The sequence below is a fragment of the Girardinichthys multiradiatus genome, chromosome 17 (assembly GCF_021462225.1).
Source record: "Girardinichthys multiradiatus isolate DD_20200921_A chromosome 17, DD_fGirMul_XY1, whole genome shotgun sequence".
Taxonomy (NCBI): Eukaryota; Metazoa; Chordata; class Actinopteri; order Cyprinodontiformes; family Goodeidae; genus Girardinichthys; species Girardinichthys multiradiatus.
The window spans coordinates 27,706,549-27,722,174 of record NC_061809.1 but is presented as its reverse complement, the minus strand read 5'-3'; the positions used below and the strand labels follow the sequence as shown (position 1 = coordinate 27,722,174).

At 44.0% G+C, this 15,626-nt stretch overlaps 1 protein-coding gene across 1 annotated transcript in view; it reads left to right on the top strand.

The window, feature by feature from the left end:
* LOC124882787 (acyl-coenzyme A thioesterase 1-like) overlaps window positions 1–15,621 on the top strand; it is a 40,151-nt gene extending 24,530 nt beyond the window's left edge. Inside the window, exons 6-11 of the mRNA XM_047389345.1 lie at window positions 1,649–1,768; window positions 11,322–11,404; window positions 11,482–11,575; window positions 11,656–11,736; window positions 13,218–13,359; window positions 15,344–15,621. Of these exons, the coding sequence (XP_047245301.1) occupies window positions 1,649–1,768; window positions 11,322–11,404; window positions 11,482–11,575; window positions 11,656–11,736; window positions 13,218–13,359; window positions 15,344–15,462 (639 nt within the window). The 3' untranslated portion in view covers window positions 15,463–15,621. The remainder of the gene's footprint in view (window positions 1–1,648; window positions 1,769–11,321; window positions 11,405–11,481; window positions 11,576–11,655; window positions 11,737–13,217; window positions 13,360–15,343) is intronic.
* The last annotated feature ends 5 nt before the right edge of the window (window positions 15,622–15,626 follow it).

Sequence of the window (15,626 nt, the reverse complement as noted above, 5' to 3'; positions counted from 1 at the left end):
GAGTTTTGATAACAGGATTTCTGCTTTTTGGAGTTGGTGGTTACCTGGCTTATCGAGTGATTCGCAAAACGTGGGCAGCTGTTCAAAGCTTTCCAAAGCTGCCTGTGATGTTGGATGGAGTCTGTAGAGCGATCAACACTCTGAAATATTAAGAGAAGAATCGCGAGCTGGACACAATTCTTGAACAGAATCGCAGCCTGGCAGCGGTTGGACTCAGAGGTTAAAGGATATAATCTTGGAGAAGTTGTACGCTAAAGATCTGCAGAAAATACCAGACATTTGGCTATTTGGATTCGCAATTGAGACATACCAGTAAAACTCTTAAGGTGGTTGGAAATTCACAACTGCCTGAACCACAACATATATTGTTTTTCTAAATCTGGTTCCCCAATGTGGCCTTGGCAACTTCTGCTAACTGGCTATCGACAAAATATCTCCTGGATGTTATATAAACACGACGCTTTTCCCCAGCACTCCCCTACCAGCTGTGTGCTGATAGGACTATGCGGCCAATTGATAAAACTTCCACCTCTCTTCTCAAGGAATATGGCGCTTCTATCAGTGTTGATAATCTAATTCTTGCAAACACACTCAGACTTATATATTTGCACCCTCAAGATTCCACCGTAGCCTTGCTTTATCTTTACTTATGTGTGTGTTGCTTACCTCTGCTGAGGTTTTTTGTACTATTTCAGACTCTATTCTGCTAAGAATAGAGTCTGAAATATGATTTATTTTTCCCTCCTATCTTATCTAAATGTGTGATTTCATTACTTTTCATAGATTTTCAGATTTCTCAGGAGGATTACCAGCAAAAGCCAATTATTATTAGTATTTGAAAATTTAACTACAGCTGTTTATACATAAATGACCAGAGATTTTTAGATTTCTTAGAAGGATTGTATTACAACTATTTCATACATGTGAAAGCCAGACATTATTAGTATTTAAAAAGTTTGGACCTACCAGTGACCCATCGTCTCTACTTAGACTTCAGTGAGTGCCTATGACTGTTTCTATTTGAATGATGGGACCACAGCTGCCTCATACCAGCAACCTCAAGGATTAATATTATCATTTTTCTTCTAGCACCGGATTAATTCCTTACCACAGAGGACTAAATGAGCTAATTACCTCTATTAGAAAGATTGGATTAGAACCAGCTCTTACCAGTAAACCCCCAAGGATTATTAAAGTCATTTGATTTGTTTTCTGTGTTTTATTTTCTGTATCATTGTAATGTTTTTTCTCGTGTACAGCGCTTTGAGTGCCTTGTTGCTGAAAAGCGCTATATAAATAAACTTGAGCTGACTGGACTTGGAGTATTGTTCAGAGAAACGTGAGAGACATCAGACGCATCAATATATATAACGTATCAATATACATTTATTTGATGATCTGATATGTGGCATTTTGACAAAATAGCAAAAACCAAATAAATCTGTGAGGGGAAGAAATTTTTTCACAGCCCTGTATAAGAAAACCATTTGAAATCATCAGCTGTCAGAGTGGCTGTGAAATTAATCATGTCATAGTTGGTAAAAAGCCTTTCTCGGTTGTCGACTTCTTTTCATATCCAAAAATGTATCTATGAAAACATCCATAACTGCAAAACTATAAAATAACAAATATCTGTTTGTTTCCACAGAAAGCCTATCATGTCCTGAAGGGTCATCCTCAAGTCATCCCAGACAAAGTTGGGATAATTGGTATGTGCCTTGGCACCGTTGTGACCCTAAACTTGGTGGCTGAAAACACAGAGATCAAGGTAAGTTCTTGCAGTGGAACCAATCGGGCTCCGTCATATGAAGCCGGCTGACTTCTTTGCTGTCAGATGTCGGAGAAAAATGATCTTAGCTTGCTGAGAATGAGAAACTTCAAAAGGTTTCAGAATGGCCGCAGAAAGCAGAGGCAAGTTTGAGGCAGTAAGGCATTTTCTACTACAATTCATTTCTAGAGAGCTCTCATTTTTTTTATATGTGCAATAAATCTTACCCCAATAGTTTGGTAAATGACTCTTCTCTCACATTACAAACTCTTTTGGATCAGTAAACCAGTTATCGTAAATGTCTGGTCTTGCAAAAGCTTCGGGCCAAGCAGAGCCCTCCCCAACACACGCACGCCAAACTTGCAGAGCCAGCACGTAATTGGACTTTGTGTTCAACCTCTGGTCATTTTGCAGCAAAGCCCCCTGATTTCATGATTTATTGATTGTATTTCTGTGAACTACTTCACTAATATGTTTGATTTTTGCACATTCTGGGTTTAAACTGCTGCGTTGACCTTATGTGGTTGTAGCATGTGATGTGTTCAGTTATGCTCAAAGAAACTGACCAAATGGCACATTAAAACTTTTAAGATATTTGCACTGTATATGAGACATGATGTTGTGTTTATGGATCTGAGAATATTATTTAATATTTAATATTAAGGGCTGCACGGTGGCGCAGTTGGTAGCACTGTTGCCTTGCAGCAAGAAGGTCCTGGGTTCGATTCCCAGCCTGGGGTCTTTCTGCATGGAGTTTGCATGTTCTCCCTGTGCATGCGTGGGTTCTCACTGGGTACTCCGGCTTCCTCCCACAGTCCAAAGACATGCCTGTTAGGTTAATTGGTCTCTCTAAATTGACCTTAGGTGTATGAATGAGTGTGTGCTTGGTTGTTTGTGTGTTGCCCTGTGATGGACTGGCAATCTGTCCAGGGTGTACCCCGCCTCTCGCCCATAGACTGCTGGAGATAGGCACCAGCTCCCCCGTGACCCACTATGGAATAAGCGGTAGAAAATGACTGACTGACTGATTTAATATTTTAATATTTTATCAAATAATATTTCGGTCTGTTAAGGGTTATCCTGTGAATACCAGCCCAGTAAGGCGATGGTATTAAGACAAAATAGAAAGGTGTGAGACGAGCTCTGACATTATTGAACAGCAAAACTCTGCACATACAGGTCCTTCTCAAAATATTAGCATATTGTGATAAAGTTCATTATTTTCCATAATGTCATGATGAAAATTTAACATTCATATATTTTAGATTCATTGCACACTAACTGAAATATTTCAGGTCTTTTATTGTCTTAATACAGATGATTTTAGCATACAGCTCATGAAAACCCAAAATTCCTATCTCACAAAATTAGCATATTTCATCCGACCAATAAAAGAAAAGTGTTTTTAATACAAAAAACGTCAACCTTCAAATAATCATGTACAGTTATGCACTCAATACTTGGTCAGGAATCCTTTTGCAGAAATGACTGCTTCAATGCGGCGTGGCATGGAGGCAATCAGCCTGTGGCACTGCTGAGGTCTTATGGAGGCCCAGGATGCTTCGATAGTGGCCTTTAGCTCATCCAGAGTGTTGGGTCTTGAGTCTCTCAATGTTCTCTTCACAATATCCCACAGATTCTCTATGGGGTTCAGGTCAGGAGAGTTGGCAGGCCAATTGAGCACAGTGATACCATGGTCAGTAAACCATTTACCAGTGGTTTTGGCACTGTGAGCAGGTGCCAGGTCGTGCTGAAAAATGAAATCTTCATCTCCATAAAGCTTTTCAGCAGATGGAAGCATGAAGTGCTCCAAAATCTCCTGATAGCTAGCTGCATTGACCCTGCCCTTGATAAAACACAGTGGACCAACACCAGCAGCTGACACGGCACCCCAGACCATCACTGACTGTGGGTACTTGACACTGGACTTCTGGCATTTTGGCATTTCCTTCTCCCCAGTCTTCCTCCAGACTCTGGCAACTTAATTTCCGAATGACATGCAGAATTTGTTTTCATCCGAAAAAAGTACTTTGGACCACTGAGCAACAGTCCAGTGCTGCTTCTCTGTAGCCCAGGTCAGGCGCTTCTGCCGCTGTTTCTGGTTCAAAAGTGGCTTGACCTGGGGAATGCGGCACCTGTGGCCCATTTCCTGCACACGCCTGTGCACGGTGGCTCTGGATGTTTCTACTCCAGACTCAGTCCACTGCTTCTGCAGGTCCCCCAAGGTCTGGAATCGGCCCTTCTCCACAATCTTCCTCAGGGTCCGGTCACCTCTTCTCGTTGTGCAGCGTTTTCTGCCACACTTTTTCCTTCCCACAGACTTTCCACTGAGGTGCCTTGATACAGCACTCTGGGAACAGCCTATTCGTTCAGAAATGTCTTTCTGTGTCTTACCCTCTTGCTTGAGGGTGTCAATAGTGGCCTTCTGGACAGCAGTCAGGTCGGCAGTCTTACCCATGATTGGGGTTTTGAGTGATGAACCAGGCTGGGAGTTTTAAAGGCCTCAGGAATCTTTTGCAGGTGTTTAGAGTTAACTCGTTGATTCAGATGATTAGGTTCATAGCTCGTTTAGAGACCCTTTTAATATATGCTAATTTTGTGAGATAGGAATTTTGGGTTTTCATGAGCTGTATGCCACAATCATCCGTATTAAGACAAAAGACCTGAAATATTTCAGTTAGTGTGCAATGAATCTAAAATATATGAATGTTAAATTTTCATCATGACATTATGGAAAATAATGAACTTTATCACAATATGCTAATATTTTGAGAAGGACCTGTATATGGAATGAATTCACACAATTTCTTAAAATGCAAGAATTTATTAACAAAAATAAGTCAACTCAAAGTCAAACATATTTCAATCAACAAACTCTTTACTTTGCTAAAACAATCCAACTAAACTACCAAGCAGAATTAAAGAATAACGAAGACTAATGGGCTATGTACAATATAAACAGGTTGATTAAAGATGGTTGAAAATCATGACCAAAAGAGTGATGCAACATTACTATGCAATGTTATTTATGTTTGAGAACCAATGATTATCTAGAAGAATCTGGAAGTGAAGTTAAGTTAGTCTTGGAACCAACTTAGGAAATAATCAGCATACTTTTAGACAACCATTCACAATGCAAGATCAGATAAAATATTATTTTATTAAAATAATGTTTTAAAGAATGATCTGCTGAATAAAACCAACCTTCTGTATGACAAATTCTCAACAGTGTCTCATTAGCTGCCTTTATTTATTAAAATATTTAAAGAAATATTATTAAGGAAATGGTCAAATATTTAAAGAGGTATTTTGGAAAAGAACCAAATCTTTCTGGAGAAATTGTCCTAAGTATGCTAGCACGTGTCCTTACCTGTTAGCAGTGAAAGCTAACAAAAGAAGCTTATAGCTTAACACCAGAATCAAACACACACCTTTAAAATACCGTCAATAAAAGGGTTAAAATGCATAAGCGCATTATGATCAATCGTCTGTGTTTAAAATCACCCTTTAAATAAAGTTTGTCTTAACTTTAAAAACACACAAACAGAACACAAAACTGAGCACGTGTGCTGAAGATAGCCTGCTAGCACCAAGATAGCTGAGTTCAACACAAACAACACCAGACTTCAGAAAATGAAAACGTTCAGATCATTTCACCCTAAATCTCTCTGCCCAAACCCTAACGTCGTTTGAAACGTGTTGAGGAGGAGTTGTCTGGGCGACGACGACGCTTGAAGAAAGCTCTGTGAACAAAGGGTTAGCTTCCAGCTAACCTCCGGAGCAGTGACTGGGCGGCCGCTCTGTCAGGCCGACCAAACAGCACGTTACCACGGTGATGCGGCTCCTGTTGTCCTCCTCTCAGACTGGGAAAACTTTAGGTTACTTTCGTAACCCCGGTTCTCTGAGTAGCATGAGTGAGTGTCTCACATTGCATTACGCCAGCCACGATTGGCTGGAAATAAGCCTGTCAGTGTCAGAGAGGGCAGGGTCCATCCCCCTATTTACAGGGCTGCCGATGCACTGATAGTTTATTCAAAAACATTCACCTCTTCCTCGCAACGTCAAAGCAAGGAGGGTGACTTGGTGAGACACTCACTCATGCTACTCAGAGAACCGGGGTTACGAAAGTAACCTAAAGTTCTCTTTCATAGCATTTGTTTCGTGTCTCACATTGGGAACGAAAATATACTGCTCAGCAGATTACACACTGCATGTCAGCAGATTGTAAAACAATTAATCACAGTTCTTTATAGCGCTCGGTGCCACACCGAGTACTGAATGAGCCAGCGATGATGCTGTGATGTCTAGCTTGTAAAACCAAGCAAACGTGTGAGGAGACGCCCAGCTTGCAGCAGCACAAATCTCTTGCAGAGATACTTCTCTGAGCACGGCCCATGAAGAGCTTAAGCCCCTAGTAGAGTGGGCACGCAGGCCCTCTGGAGGCTGAAGCCCTTTTGAACTATAGGCTAAGGAGATTGCAGCAGTGATCCAATGGGCGAGCCGCTGTTTTGACACCGGTTTCCCATAATGATTCTTAGCCCAGGAGACAAACAGCTGGTCACTTTTCCTGACCTGTTTTGTTCTCCCTAGGTAGATCTGTAAAGCACGTATCGGACAGAGATTGTGCAGCTTCTCCTGTTCCTGTGAGGAGAAAGGAGGGGGATTAAAAACCACCAACTCAATTGGAGAGTATGACCCCAACACTTTAGGCTCAAAAGCAGGGTTGGGGAGCAAAACCACCCTAGTTTTGTCCGAAGAACATTTTGTGCAAGAAGGATGCACTGATAAAGCGTGGATTTCTCCCACACGCTTAGCAGAGACCAGTGCCAACAAGAGTGCTGTTTTTAGAGCTACTATCTTTAATTCCACCTGATCCAGTGGCTCAAAGGGTGGGCTAGTGATAGCATCCAGCACCAGGGGCAGATCCCATGATGGAGCAGTGGGTCTTGAAACGGGGAGCTTCCTGCGAGCCCCTCGTATGAACCGGCCCACTAATGGGTGCTGTCCTGCAGTTTTTCCTTCAAAACCTACATGGCAGGCTGCTGAAATTGCAGCTAAGTAAACCTTAATAGTGGAAAAAGCTTTTCCCTTTTCAATCAGGTTCTGTAAGAAGGCTAAAATCACCGCCACAGAACACTGAAAGGGGATTTCTTGAATTTCAGAGCACCATTTTTCAAAAACGGACCATTTCCGCTCATACAAAGATCTTGTAGCAGGCGCTCTGGCATTCTGTATTGTTTCAATGACATTCTGAGGGAGACCTACAGATTGCAGATTGAACCACTCACGGGCCAAGCCCACAGAGCCAGATGTTCTGGGTGGGGATGGAATATTTGTCCTCGTGCCTGAGACAGCAGATCCCTGCGTGCAGGAAGAGGCCACGGCTCCTGGCAGAGGAGCTGTGTTATTTCCCCTAACCAGTGTTTTGCTGGCCAATGGGGTGCAATAAGGATCATTGTCAGGCCTTCTGCTCGTACCCTGGCTAGTGTTGGTGCAATGAGAGCTATTGGGGGAAACGCATAGAGCAGAACACGAGGCCAGGTGTGGGCTAGTGCGTCCACCCCCAGAGGTGCGTTCTGATCGTGCAGGGAGAAGAACGGGGCACTGATTGTTCTCCTGTGAAGCAAACAGGTCCACTGATGGCTGACCGAACTTCTGCCAGACCAGTCTGGCCACCTCCGGATGGAGCTTCCACTCTGCATACAGAGGATTCCCCCTGGAGAGAAGGTCTTCTCCACAGTTCAGAACTCCTGGGATGTGAGTGGCTCTCAGTGACAGAAAATGTCTGCTGCTCCAAATTATTAGTTTGTGAGTTAGCCTGTGGAGCCTCAGTGACCTCAGACCTCCCTGCCTGTTGATATAAGCCACCACAGTGGTGTTGTCTGTTCTGATCAGCACCTGGTGTCCGCTCATGATAGGGAGGAAATGTTTTAATGTTAAGTGAACAGCCATCAGCTCCAGGTAATTTATGTGAGCTGACAGCATGTTTGGGCCGCAAGACCCATTCGCCATTTGTCGTTCGCATATACCTCCCCAGCCCGACAGGGAGGCATCCGTCGTGACCACCTTTCTGTTTTGCACGACTCCCATCGGAACACCCTCAGTCAGCACATCGGCATCCCGCCAAGGATGTAGTGCTCTTGTGCAGGCTGTGGTGACCCTCACTCTCTGACGGAAGTGTGGGTTCAGCCTCTGATGAGAGGCCACCCATCGTTGGATCCCTCTCATGTGGAGCCGTCCCAGCGGGACTACTACTAATGCTGAAGCCATCGGCCCCAAAAGCCTTCTGCAGAGTGTGAACGATACCAGATTTCCTCTATGAAACATGGCCAAGCAGTCAAGCATGGTTTTCACTCTTTCCTCTGTTAGTCTCACTCTGGCCTGGACTGAGTTTAGAGAGAGATCTATGAAGGATATGTGTTGAGAAGGAAGCAGGACACTCTTCTCCACATTTATTTGGAAACCCAGATCCATCATGTGCTGTGCTAATACATCTGTGTGGTCTGCAGCTTCTTGGTGGGAGGATGAGGTGATCAGCCAGTTGTCTATGTACATCACCACGCGGATGCCCCGCCACCAGAGCGGACCCACAGCAGCCTCCGTGCACTTCACAAACACTCTGGGGCTCAGAGACAGTCCAAAAAGGAGTACGAGGTATTCGTAACAGTTTCCCTGAAATGCAAATCTGAGATATTTTCTGTGTGGTGGGTATATGGGGATGTGGAAAAAAGCATCCTTGAGGTCGATTGAAGTAAACCAATCGCCGGGACGTAGGAAGCGCAGCAGGGAGGTGTGGGTCAGCATCCTGAATTTGTATTTTCTCAGATGCTTTTTCAGCGCCCAGAGGTCTAAAATTGCACGCATCCCCCGCCCACCTTTCTTCGGAACAGGGAAATAGCGCGAATAAAAACCAACGCTGCAGTGTTCGTGAGGGATCAGTCTTATCACTCTCTTCTCTAGCAACGAGGAAATTTCCTCCTGTAGGAAAAGAGCGGCTTCCCCTTCTACTTGTGACTGAGTCACTCCCCTGAAGCATGGGGGGGATACGGTGAACTGCAGCCTGTATCCCCTCCTTATTGTTCTTAAAACCCACTCTGAGTCTGTGCATTTTTCCCAAAGATTGATTTTCACTGTCAGGCGGCTGACCGGCCAGTCTTTGGAAAACGGGCTGAGAGCGCCGCCTTCTGGTGCTAGGTCGCAAAAAGCTCCGTGTTGTAGTGCGCATGCACGCGGTATTGGCTGCGCAACAGAGCTGCTCACACTTGGGAGAGGTCTCACTCCTTCTGAAAAAGGAGGGACCAAATCCCCAAGAGATAGTACGTTTATATTTATCAATGTTTTTAACTGCGCCCTCGGCTCGTGGCCTGGATGCAGCAGTTTGTGAGCATTTATTTTTGTTGAACAGAAAAATGTTCACGTGTCTGTGGACAGTTTAGCTAGGCTCCGAAGAGAGGCCGTATCTAATGGAGAGCTAGTTGGAACTTCTGCTCGTTGCAAGAAGAGGTTTTTGAATAAACTATCAGTGCAGCGACAGCCCTATAAATAGGGGGAGGGACCCTGCCCTCTCTGACACTAACAAGCTTATTTCCAGCCAATCGTGGCTGGTATAATGCAATAGGAGCTTCTGATGAGGTCACGCCGAGGGCGTTCCCAATGTGAGACACAAAACGAATGCTATGAAAGAGAACCGCTCCACTCGGCTTTGTAGAGACCGCGTCTTTGCAGGGACGTCTCTGGAACACAGTTTGCTTCTGCAGGCCTCAGAGAGAAAGTAAAGCAATGCTCATTCCTTAATTTCCCCTTTTTATGAATGAATACTGGATTCTTTCAACAGTAATTCATCAGTACTTAACTTGTGCATACGATCGCGTGATCTTATGACATCCTTGGATCCAGTTTTTGAAGAGTTAATGTCTGTTTGCCAGCAAAGAGACATTAGCGCGCTGCCTCCCCTTTCCCGGTCCCGCAGAGGAGCAGTCGAAGAGATCGGACCATTGAAAAGGTGGGGGTTTTATACAGGCTGTGGCATCATGGGAAGTCCGCTGTTACAGTTTGCTTGTCTGTGCTGGAAGTAAGTTAAATGCACTTTATTTTGAAAGTTCCAGAAACGTTTGTACCGGAGTTTTAATGTTGACATCCATGGCTGTGGTCCCAACACATGAGGAGCCAAAATACTAAAGCTCAGTGTGTCTAACAGTGTGAGCTGCTGAAAGCTCCCATGTTGGTCTAATATACAACTCGTCTGAGTAGTTTCCACCATGGAGGACTATGTGTGCCCCATATCATGAGAAGAAGGCAAACCCACAGGGTTAGTCTGATCTCTAGAAAGGTCCAGGAGGCTAATACAAGCATTCCCAGTTCAAATTGGATATTTAATCACTTTGCAGGTTCTGGCTCTACTTTAGTATTTATTTCCTATGAGATGCCCTGGACAAACGCCAGAAAGAGACACCCTGAGGGGTACACATTCTCTAAGCTCATCCAGGATTACCAAGATCTCCTCTCTATCTATAAATCTGAACCCAGAACCCTTTGTTTTTCACCTGCTTGTATCAGTTATCTTCTTTATTATGTCCTGATTCAGATGATCTCATCAAAGGTAAGGGCTGGAACATAGTTAGACAAGTAAATAGAGAGTTTACCATTAAGCTTAGCTTGCTTTTCACTACTAATACGTAACAGCTGCCTAAACATGGTTGCAGTCCAACCACACTTGGAAGCATTGTTAGAGTCCCCAGTTCAGACCTTCCATTGTAAACAAACCAGATGCAGACATTCATGAGTTAAGAGAAACAAATTGATTTTGTAGATCAAAGTTATGGACAAAGCTCTAGAGTTCCCAGCCCAACTACGCCCAACCTTCATATATATCAGTTTGATTAGGATACCTACTGATGTTCCAGTGGTTTTATATTGAGAGGATACCTTTGGGCAGAACCAGAACTTACCTTCTGGTCTGGGAACACCTTGAGATTGGAAAGGAGGGTGTTACTGAGGAATGAGAGGTCTGGTATCTCCACAACCTGGTCTTTAATATTTGAAATACAGTGAAGATTATCACCTAAGAGACTACACAACGTCTTCGATAAGTAAAACAAACTTTGTCAACAACAGTTTTTATTCAGAAATAAAAGGACTACATCAGTGGCACTGATGGACTTTAATGAACAGATCATTGATGCAACAGAAAGATAAGAGGATACAATATCTACAAAAAGCATTTTACACAGTTGATCATAAACTAATTTGTATGAGTTGCACGTGTAAAACTCTTTACTGGCAGGACAGCCATTCAGACACGGACATCAATGTAAACAATAGTCATTCTGAGTAGCTGAATGTGCCATGTGGAGTGCCACAGGGTGGGGTACTTAGTCTGTTATTGTTTTTAAAAGATATAGTTGATATACTATGTTTGGTCTCAGATCTGCTGAAGTGTATTTTGATTCCCATGTGATGAAGCATTTTTCTTAGTTACTATATCCCTGTTACTCAACCATTAAACCATTTGCCAAAGAAATCCTTTGTAATGTTAACTATGGTTCTGTTTCAGCCTTCTTGTGTTGTTTGCATCAGCAATGTCATCAGTAAATCTCCGGGAAATTCCCTCAGTGGGTTTCAGCAAAGCATTCCCAGGTAGGTGATCTGGGATCACTGGGAACACTGGAGTTTTTTGCAGCTGGAATGGTTTAAACATTTTTGTGTGTTGGCAGTGAGTTCAACAAGATACGTCTGGATGAAAACAACTATCAGATCTGGAAGGATGTGGGGCTGGCGGTTCTGAAAGAGCCCTCGATGAAAGTTAACGTCAGTGTTTAGGATTAAACCCATGCTGAGAAAGGGATTAACTGGTTTTAGGCCCATTTTAAAGCTTCTCCGTTTGCTAGGTGGCCAAAATAAACTGTCCCCTTTTGCTGGTCAACGGATGTGATGATCAGAACTGGTGTGCAGTGGAGACAGCTGATGATGTAAGTTTACTCAGATTTATATTCTCATAAGGACCCCTTTAAAAAGTTTTTCTTTGGACCTAGTCTCCTTTTTCTCTCAGTTTTAGTCTATCTTGAGCATTTTCTGTTTAAATCTGACATATAGATCATTCAGGCTTTAAAAAGCTCCTAAACTAAAGGGATGAACAAAACTTAAAAAAAATCAGGGGAATAAATATTTCCAGCTGCTCCCCAGAAACTTAATATGCATCAGATTTGATCTTTTTAGCCCCTACAAGCTACTCTTGTTTTAAACTAAGCCATCTCAGAGCTAGTGTATTATTTTTAATAGTATCACAGACTGCCTCTGCTGGACAGGTGTGGTAAGGCGTATTCGTCACTTTTCGCTGTTGCTCTCGGTGGATTGTTTGATGTGTGAAGGCTCTCTCATTTGATCTGATTTCTCTCTCTGAGTCTCCTCCTCTCTCCTGCTCTTCAGTTACTCCTCTGCCTCCTTTAGTGATAATGGGACGTGTAATAAATGTAGCATTTTTGTAGCTTTGGAGGCGAGGGTGTCGGAATTGGAGGCCCGGCTCCGCGCTGTTGAAAAACCAGCAGATAGCCGAGGCCCCTTAGCCAGCGCGGACCCATCGAGGGTAGCTCCCCGTAGCTGTCCTCCAGCAGAGCCCGCGCAGCCGGGGCTTCAGGCCAGCTGGGTGACGGTACGTAGCAAGCATAGTCCTAGATCCCAGCCCACAGGTCACCACCAACCCGTCTGCGTTTCTAACAGATTTTCCCCGCTCAGCGACTCTGGTAATTGGCAGCTCCATAGTCAGAAACGTGGCACTAGAGACACCAGCGACTATAGTCAAATGTCAGCCAGGGGCCAGAACGGGCGACATCAAATCCTACCTGAAACTGCTGGCTAAGGATCAGCGTAAATACAGTAAGATTGTTATTCACGCTGGCGGTAATGACACCCGGTTACGTCAATCGGAGGTCACCAAAGTTAGTGTTGCTTCGGTGTGTAAGTTTGCCAAAACAATGTCGGACTCCGTAATTTTCTCTGGTCCCCTCCCTGATCTGACCAGTGACGACATGTTTAGCCGCATGCTGTCATTCAACCGCTGGCTGTCTAGGTGGTGTCCAGAAAACAATGTGGGTTACATTGATAACTGGCGAACATTTTGGGGAAAACCTGGTCTGATCCAGAGAGACGGCATCCATCCCACTTTGGATGGAGCTGCTCTTCTTTCTAGGAATCTGACCGAATTTATTAGTTCTCCAAAACTCTGACAACCCAGGGTTCAGACCAGGAAGCAGGGTCGTAGTTTAACACTCCTCTCTGCAGCTTCTGTACTGCTACCTGACTTTTGTGAAGTGCCTTGAGACGACATGTGTTGTGAATTGGCGCTATATAAATAAACTGAATTGAATATCTATGAGCTTAACTTTGAATGCCTAAGTCAAGGCCTTTGCCTGTTTTTTGGTTTGAGGTTGTTTTATCCTGGAAATTCTCCCAGATATCCAACACAATGAATGCAGCTGGAAAGGGACATCTGGTGACCCGACTGGACTATGCTGACACCGGACATCTGATCGAGCCGCCGTTCTTGCCTCATTGCGCAGCTGGAAACGTCATACTTCACAGCTCAAATGAAAAAGGTGGGCAACACACGCACACACAACTAAACAATTTAAATATAAATATCATATATATAGAAAAAGGCCACAATCTATATCAACTACCTGTAAAATAAAATTGAAATAAGTAAATTCATTATCTCTAAACTCATTATCCAGCTGTGTTTAATATAATGTCTGCATGAACATTGGTGTTCTGTGAATGCATCAGCTGTTGGGGTTGGTGGCAGCATGATGCTGCGAGGATGCGTTGTTTTAGCAGGGATGGGTCAGGTCCGACCACAGTTGCTTTCCTTTGTCTATATGCAGCGTAATGTGTGCGGTGGTAAAGTATCACCACGCATCACCACCAATGCACTATCCTTGGGGTGGCACACGTTGGTGGCAGCATCATGCTATGGGGTTGTTTTTTTTGTATGGGACAGGGAAGCTGGTCAGAGTTGAGACGCATGGTGGAGGTTCACCTTCCAGTCAGACAAGGACCCTAAACATGCAGCCAGAGATGCAATGGAATCAGAATCAGCTTTATTGCCAAGTTCGTACATACAAACAAGGAATTTGACTCCGGTACACTTTGCTCTTTTGTTCTGTTTTTGCATTACAGAATATACAAATTTACAATTTACAATATTCACATATCTAATAAAAGGTGCATTTGCAACATCTGTATGCTGTTGTTTTGTACTCTATTGAATGTTCACCAGAGAAACAGCCTGGGGGAAGAAACTGTCTCTGTGGCTGGTTTTAGTAAACAGTGCTCTGTAGCGCCACCTGAAGGTAAAACTCTGAACAGTTTGTGTGCAGGGTGTGTGGGGTCTGCAGAGATTTTAGCAGCTCTTTTCCTGACCCTTGACCTGTATAAGTCCTGGATGGAGGGAAGGTCAGCTCTGATTATTCTCTTTGCAGAACTGATTATTCGTTGCAGTCTGGACCGGTCCTGTTTTGTGGATGATCCAAACCACACTGAGATGGATGAAGACAGGACAGATTGGATGATGGCAGTGGAGAAGATGACCAGCAGCTCCTGTGGAAGGTTGAACTTCTTGAGTTGCCTCAGGAAGTACAGTCTCTGCTGGGCCTTCTTTCGAACAGTGTCTATGTGTGAAGACCATCTCAGGTCCAGAGATGGTGGTTCCTAAGAACCTGAAGTGGTCCACGGCTGATACAGTGTTGTTGAGGATGGTGAGGGGGGTGTATGGGGGTGGTGTTCTCCGAAAGTCCACCACCATTTCCACAGTCTTGAGTGTGTTGACTACCAGGTAGTTCTGACAACACCAGTGCACCAGCCGATCAACCTGCTGTCTGTATGCAGACTCATCACCGTCCTGGATCAGTCCAATGACAGTGGTGTCGTCTGCAAACTTAAGGAGTTTCACGGACGAGTCCGATGAGGTGCAGTCATTTGTGTACAGAGAGAAGAGGAGTGGGGATAGAACACACCCCTGGGGGGCATCAGTACTTATTGATCTGGATCAGGAGAAGATGCTCCCCAGTCTCACCTGCTGCTGTCGGTCCGTCAGGAAGCTGTTGATCCACTGACAGGTGGAGGCTGGGACGTTGAGCTGGGTGAGCGTCTGGTGAGGATGTCTGGAATGGTTTAGATCAAAGTATATTCATGTGTTAGAATGGCCTAGTCAAAATCCAGACTTGAAAACCGATGCTCTCCATTTGATCTGACTATGTTGGAGCTGTTTTGCAATAAAGAACAATATAAAATTTAAGTCTGTAGATGTTCAAAGCTGGTGGAGACAACCTACAAATGACCTGTAGAAAACGGTGGTTCTACAAAGTGTTGATTCAGGAAGGTTGAATACAAATGCAGGCCACACTTTGGGGATTTATGTTTTTGGTCCCTTTGTGTCGGTCTGTCTGATCAAAATTCCAATAAAAAACACTGAAAGTTGTGTTTGTAACGTGATAAAATGTGAAAAAGTTCTGGTGTACTGCAAATATTCAGCAGCTGTGATGGAGGATTCCTCCTGAAACGTATCACTGTGTGTTGCAGTGATCCAGGCTTATGGAGGAAAAACCAAACCTCACTCTCACGCTCAGGAAGACTCCTGGACGAAGATCCTCAGTTTCCTGCAACACCATCTTTACTGCAGGCCCACAGCCAAGTTGTGATGATCCCCAGGCCAACATCATGGTGTCAGATTCTGTACGCATGGATGCTTTTTACCATTTCAATCCACAGAGCAGTTCTAACACACAATTATTTGTGAGAGATTTATGTCAGTGTTTTAAGGGTTTCTTTTGGTCAAAATAAACTTTTTCAGACTCAAATTTCT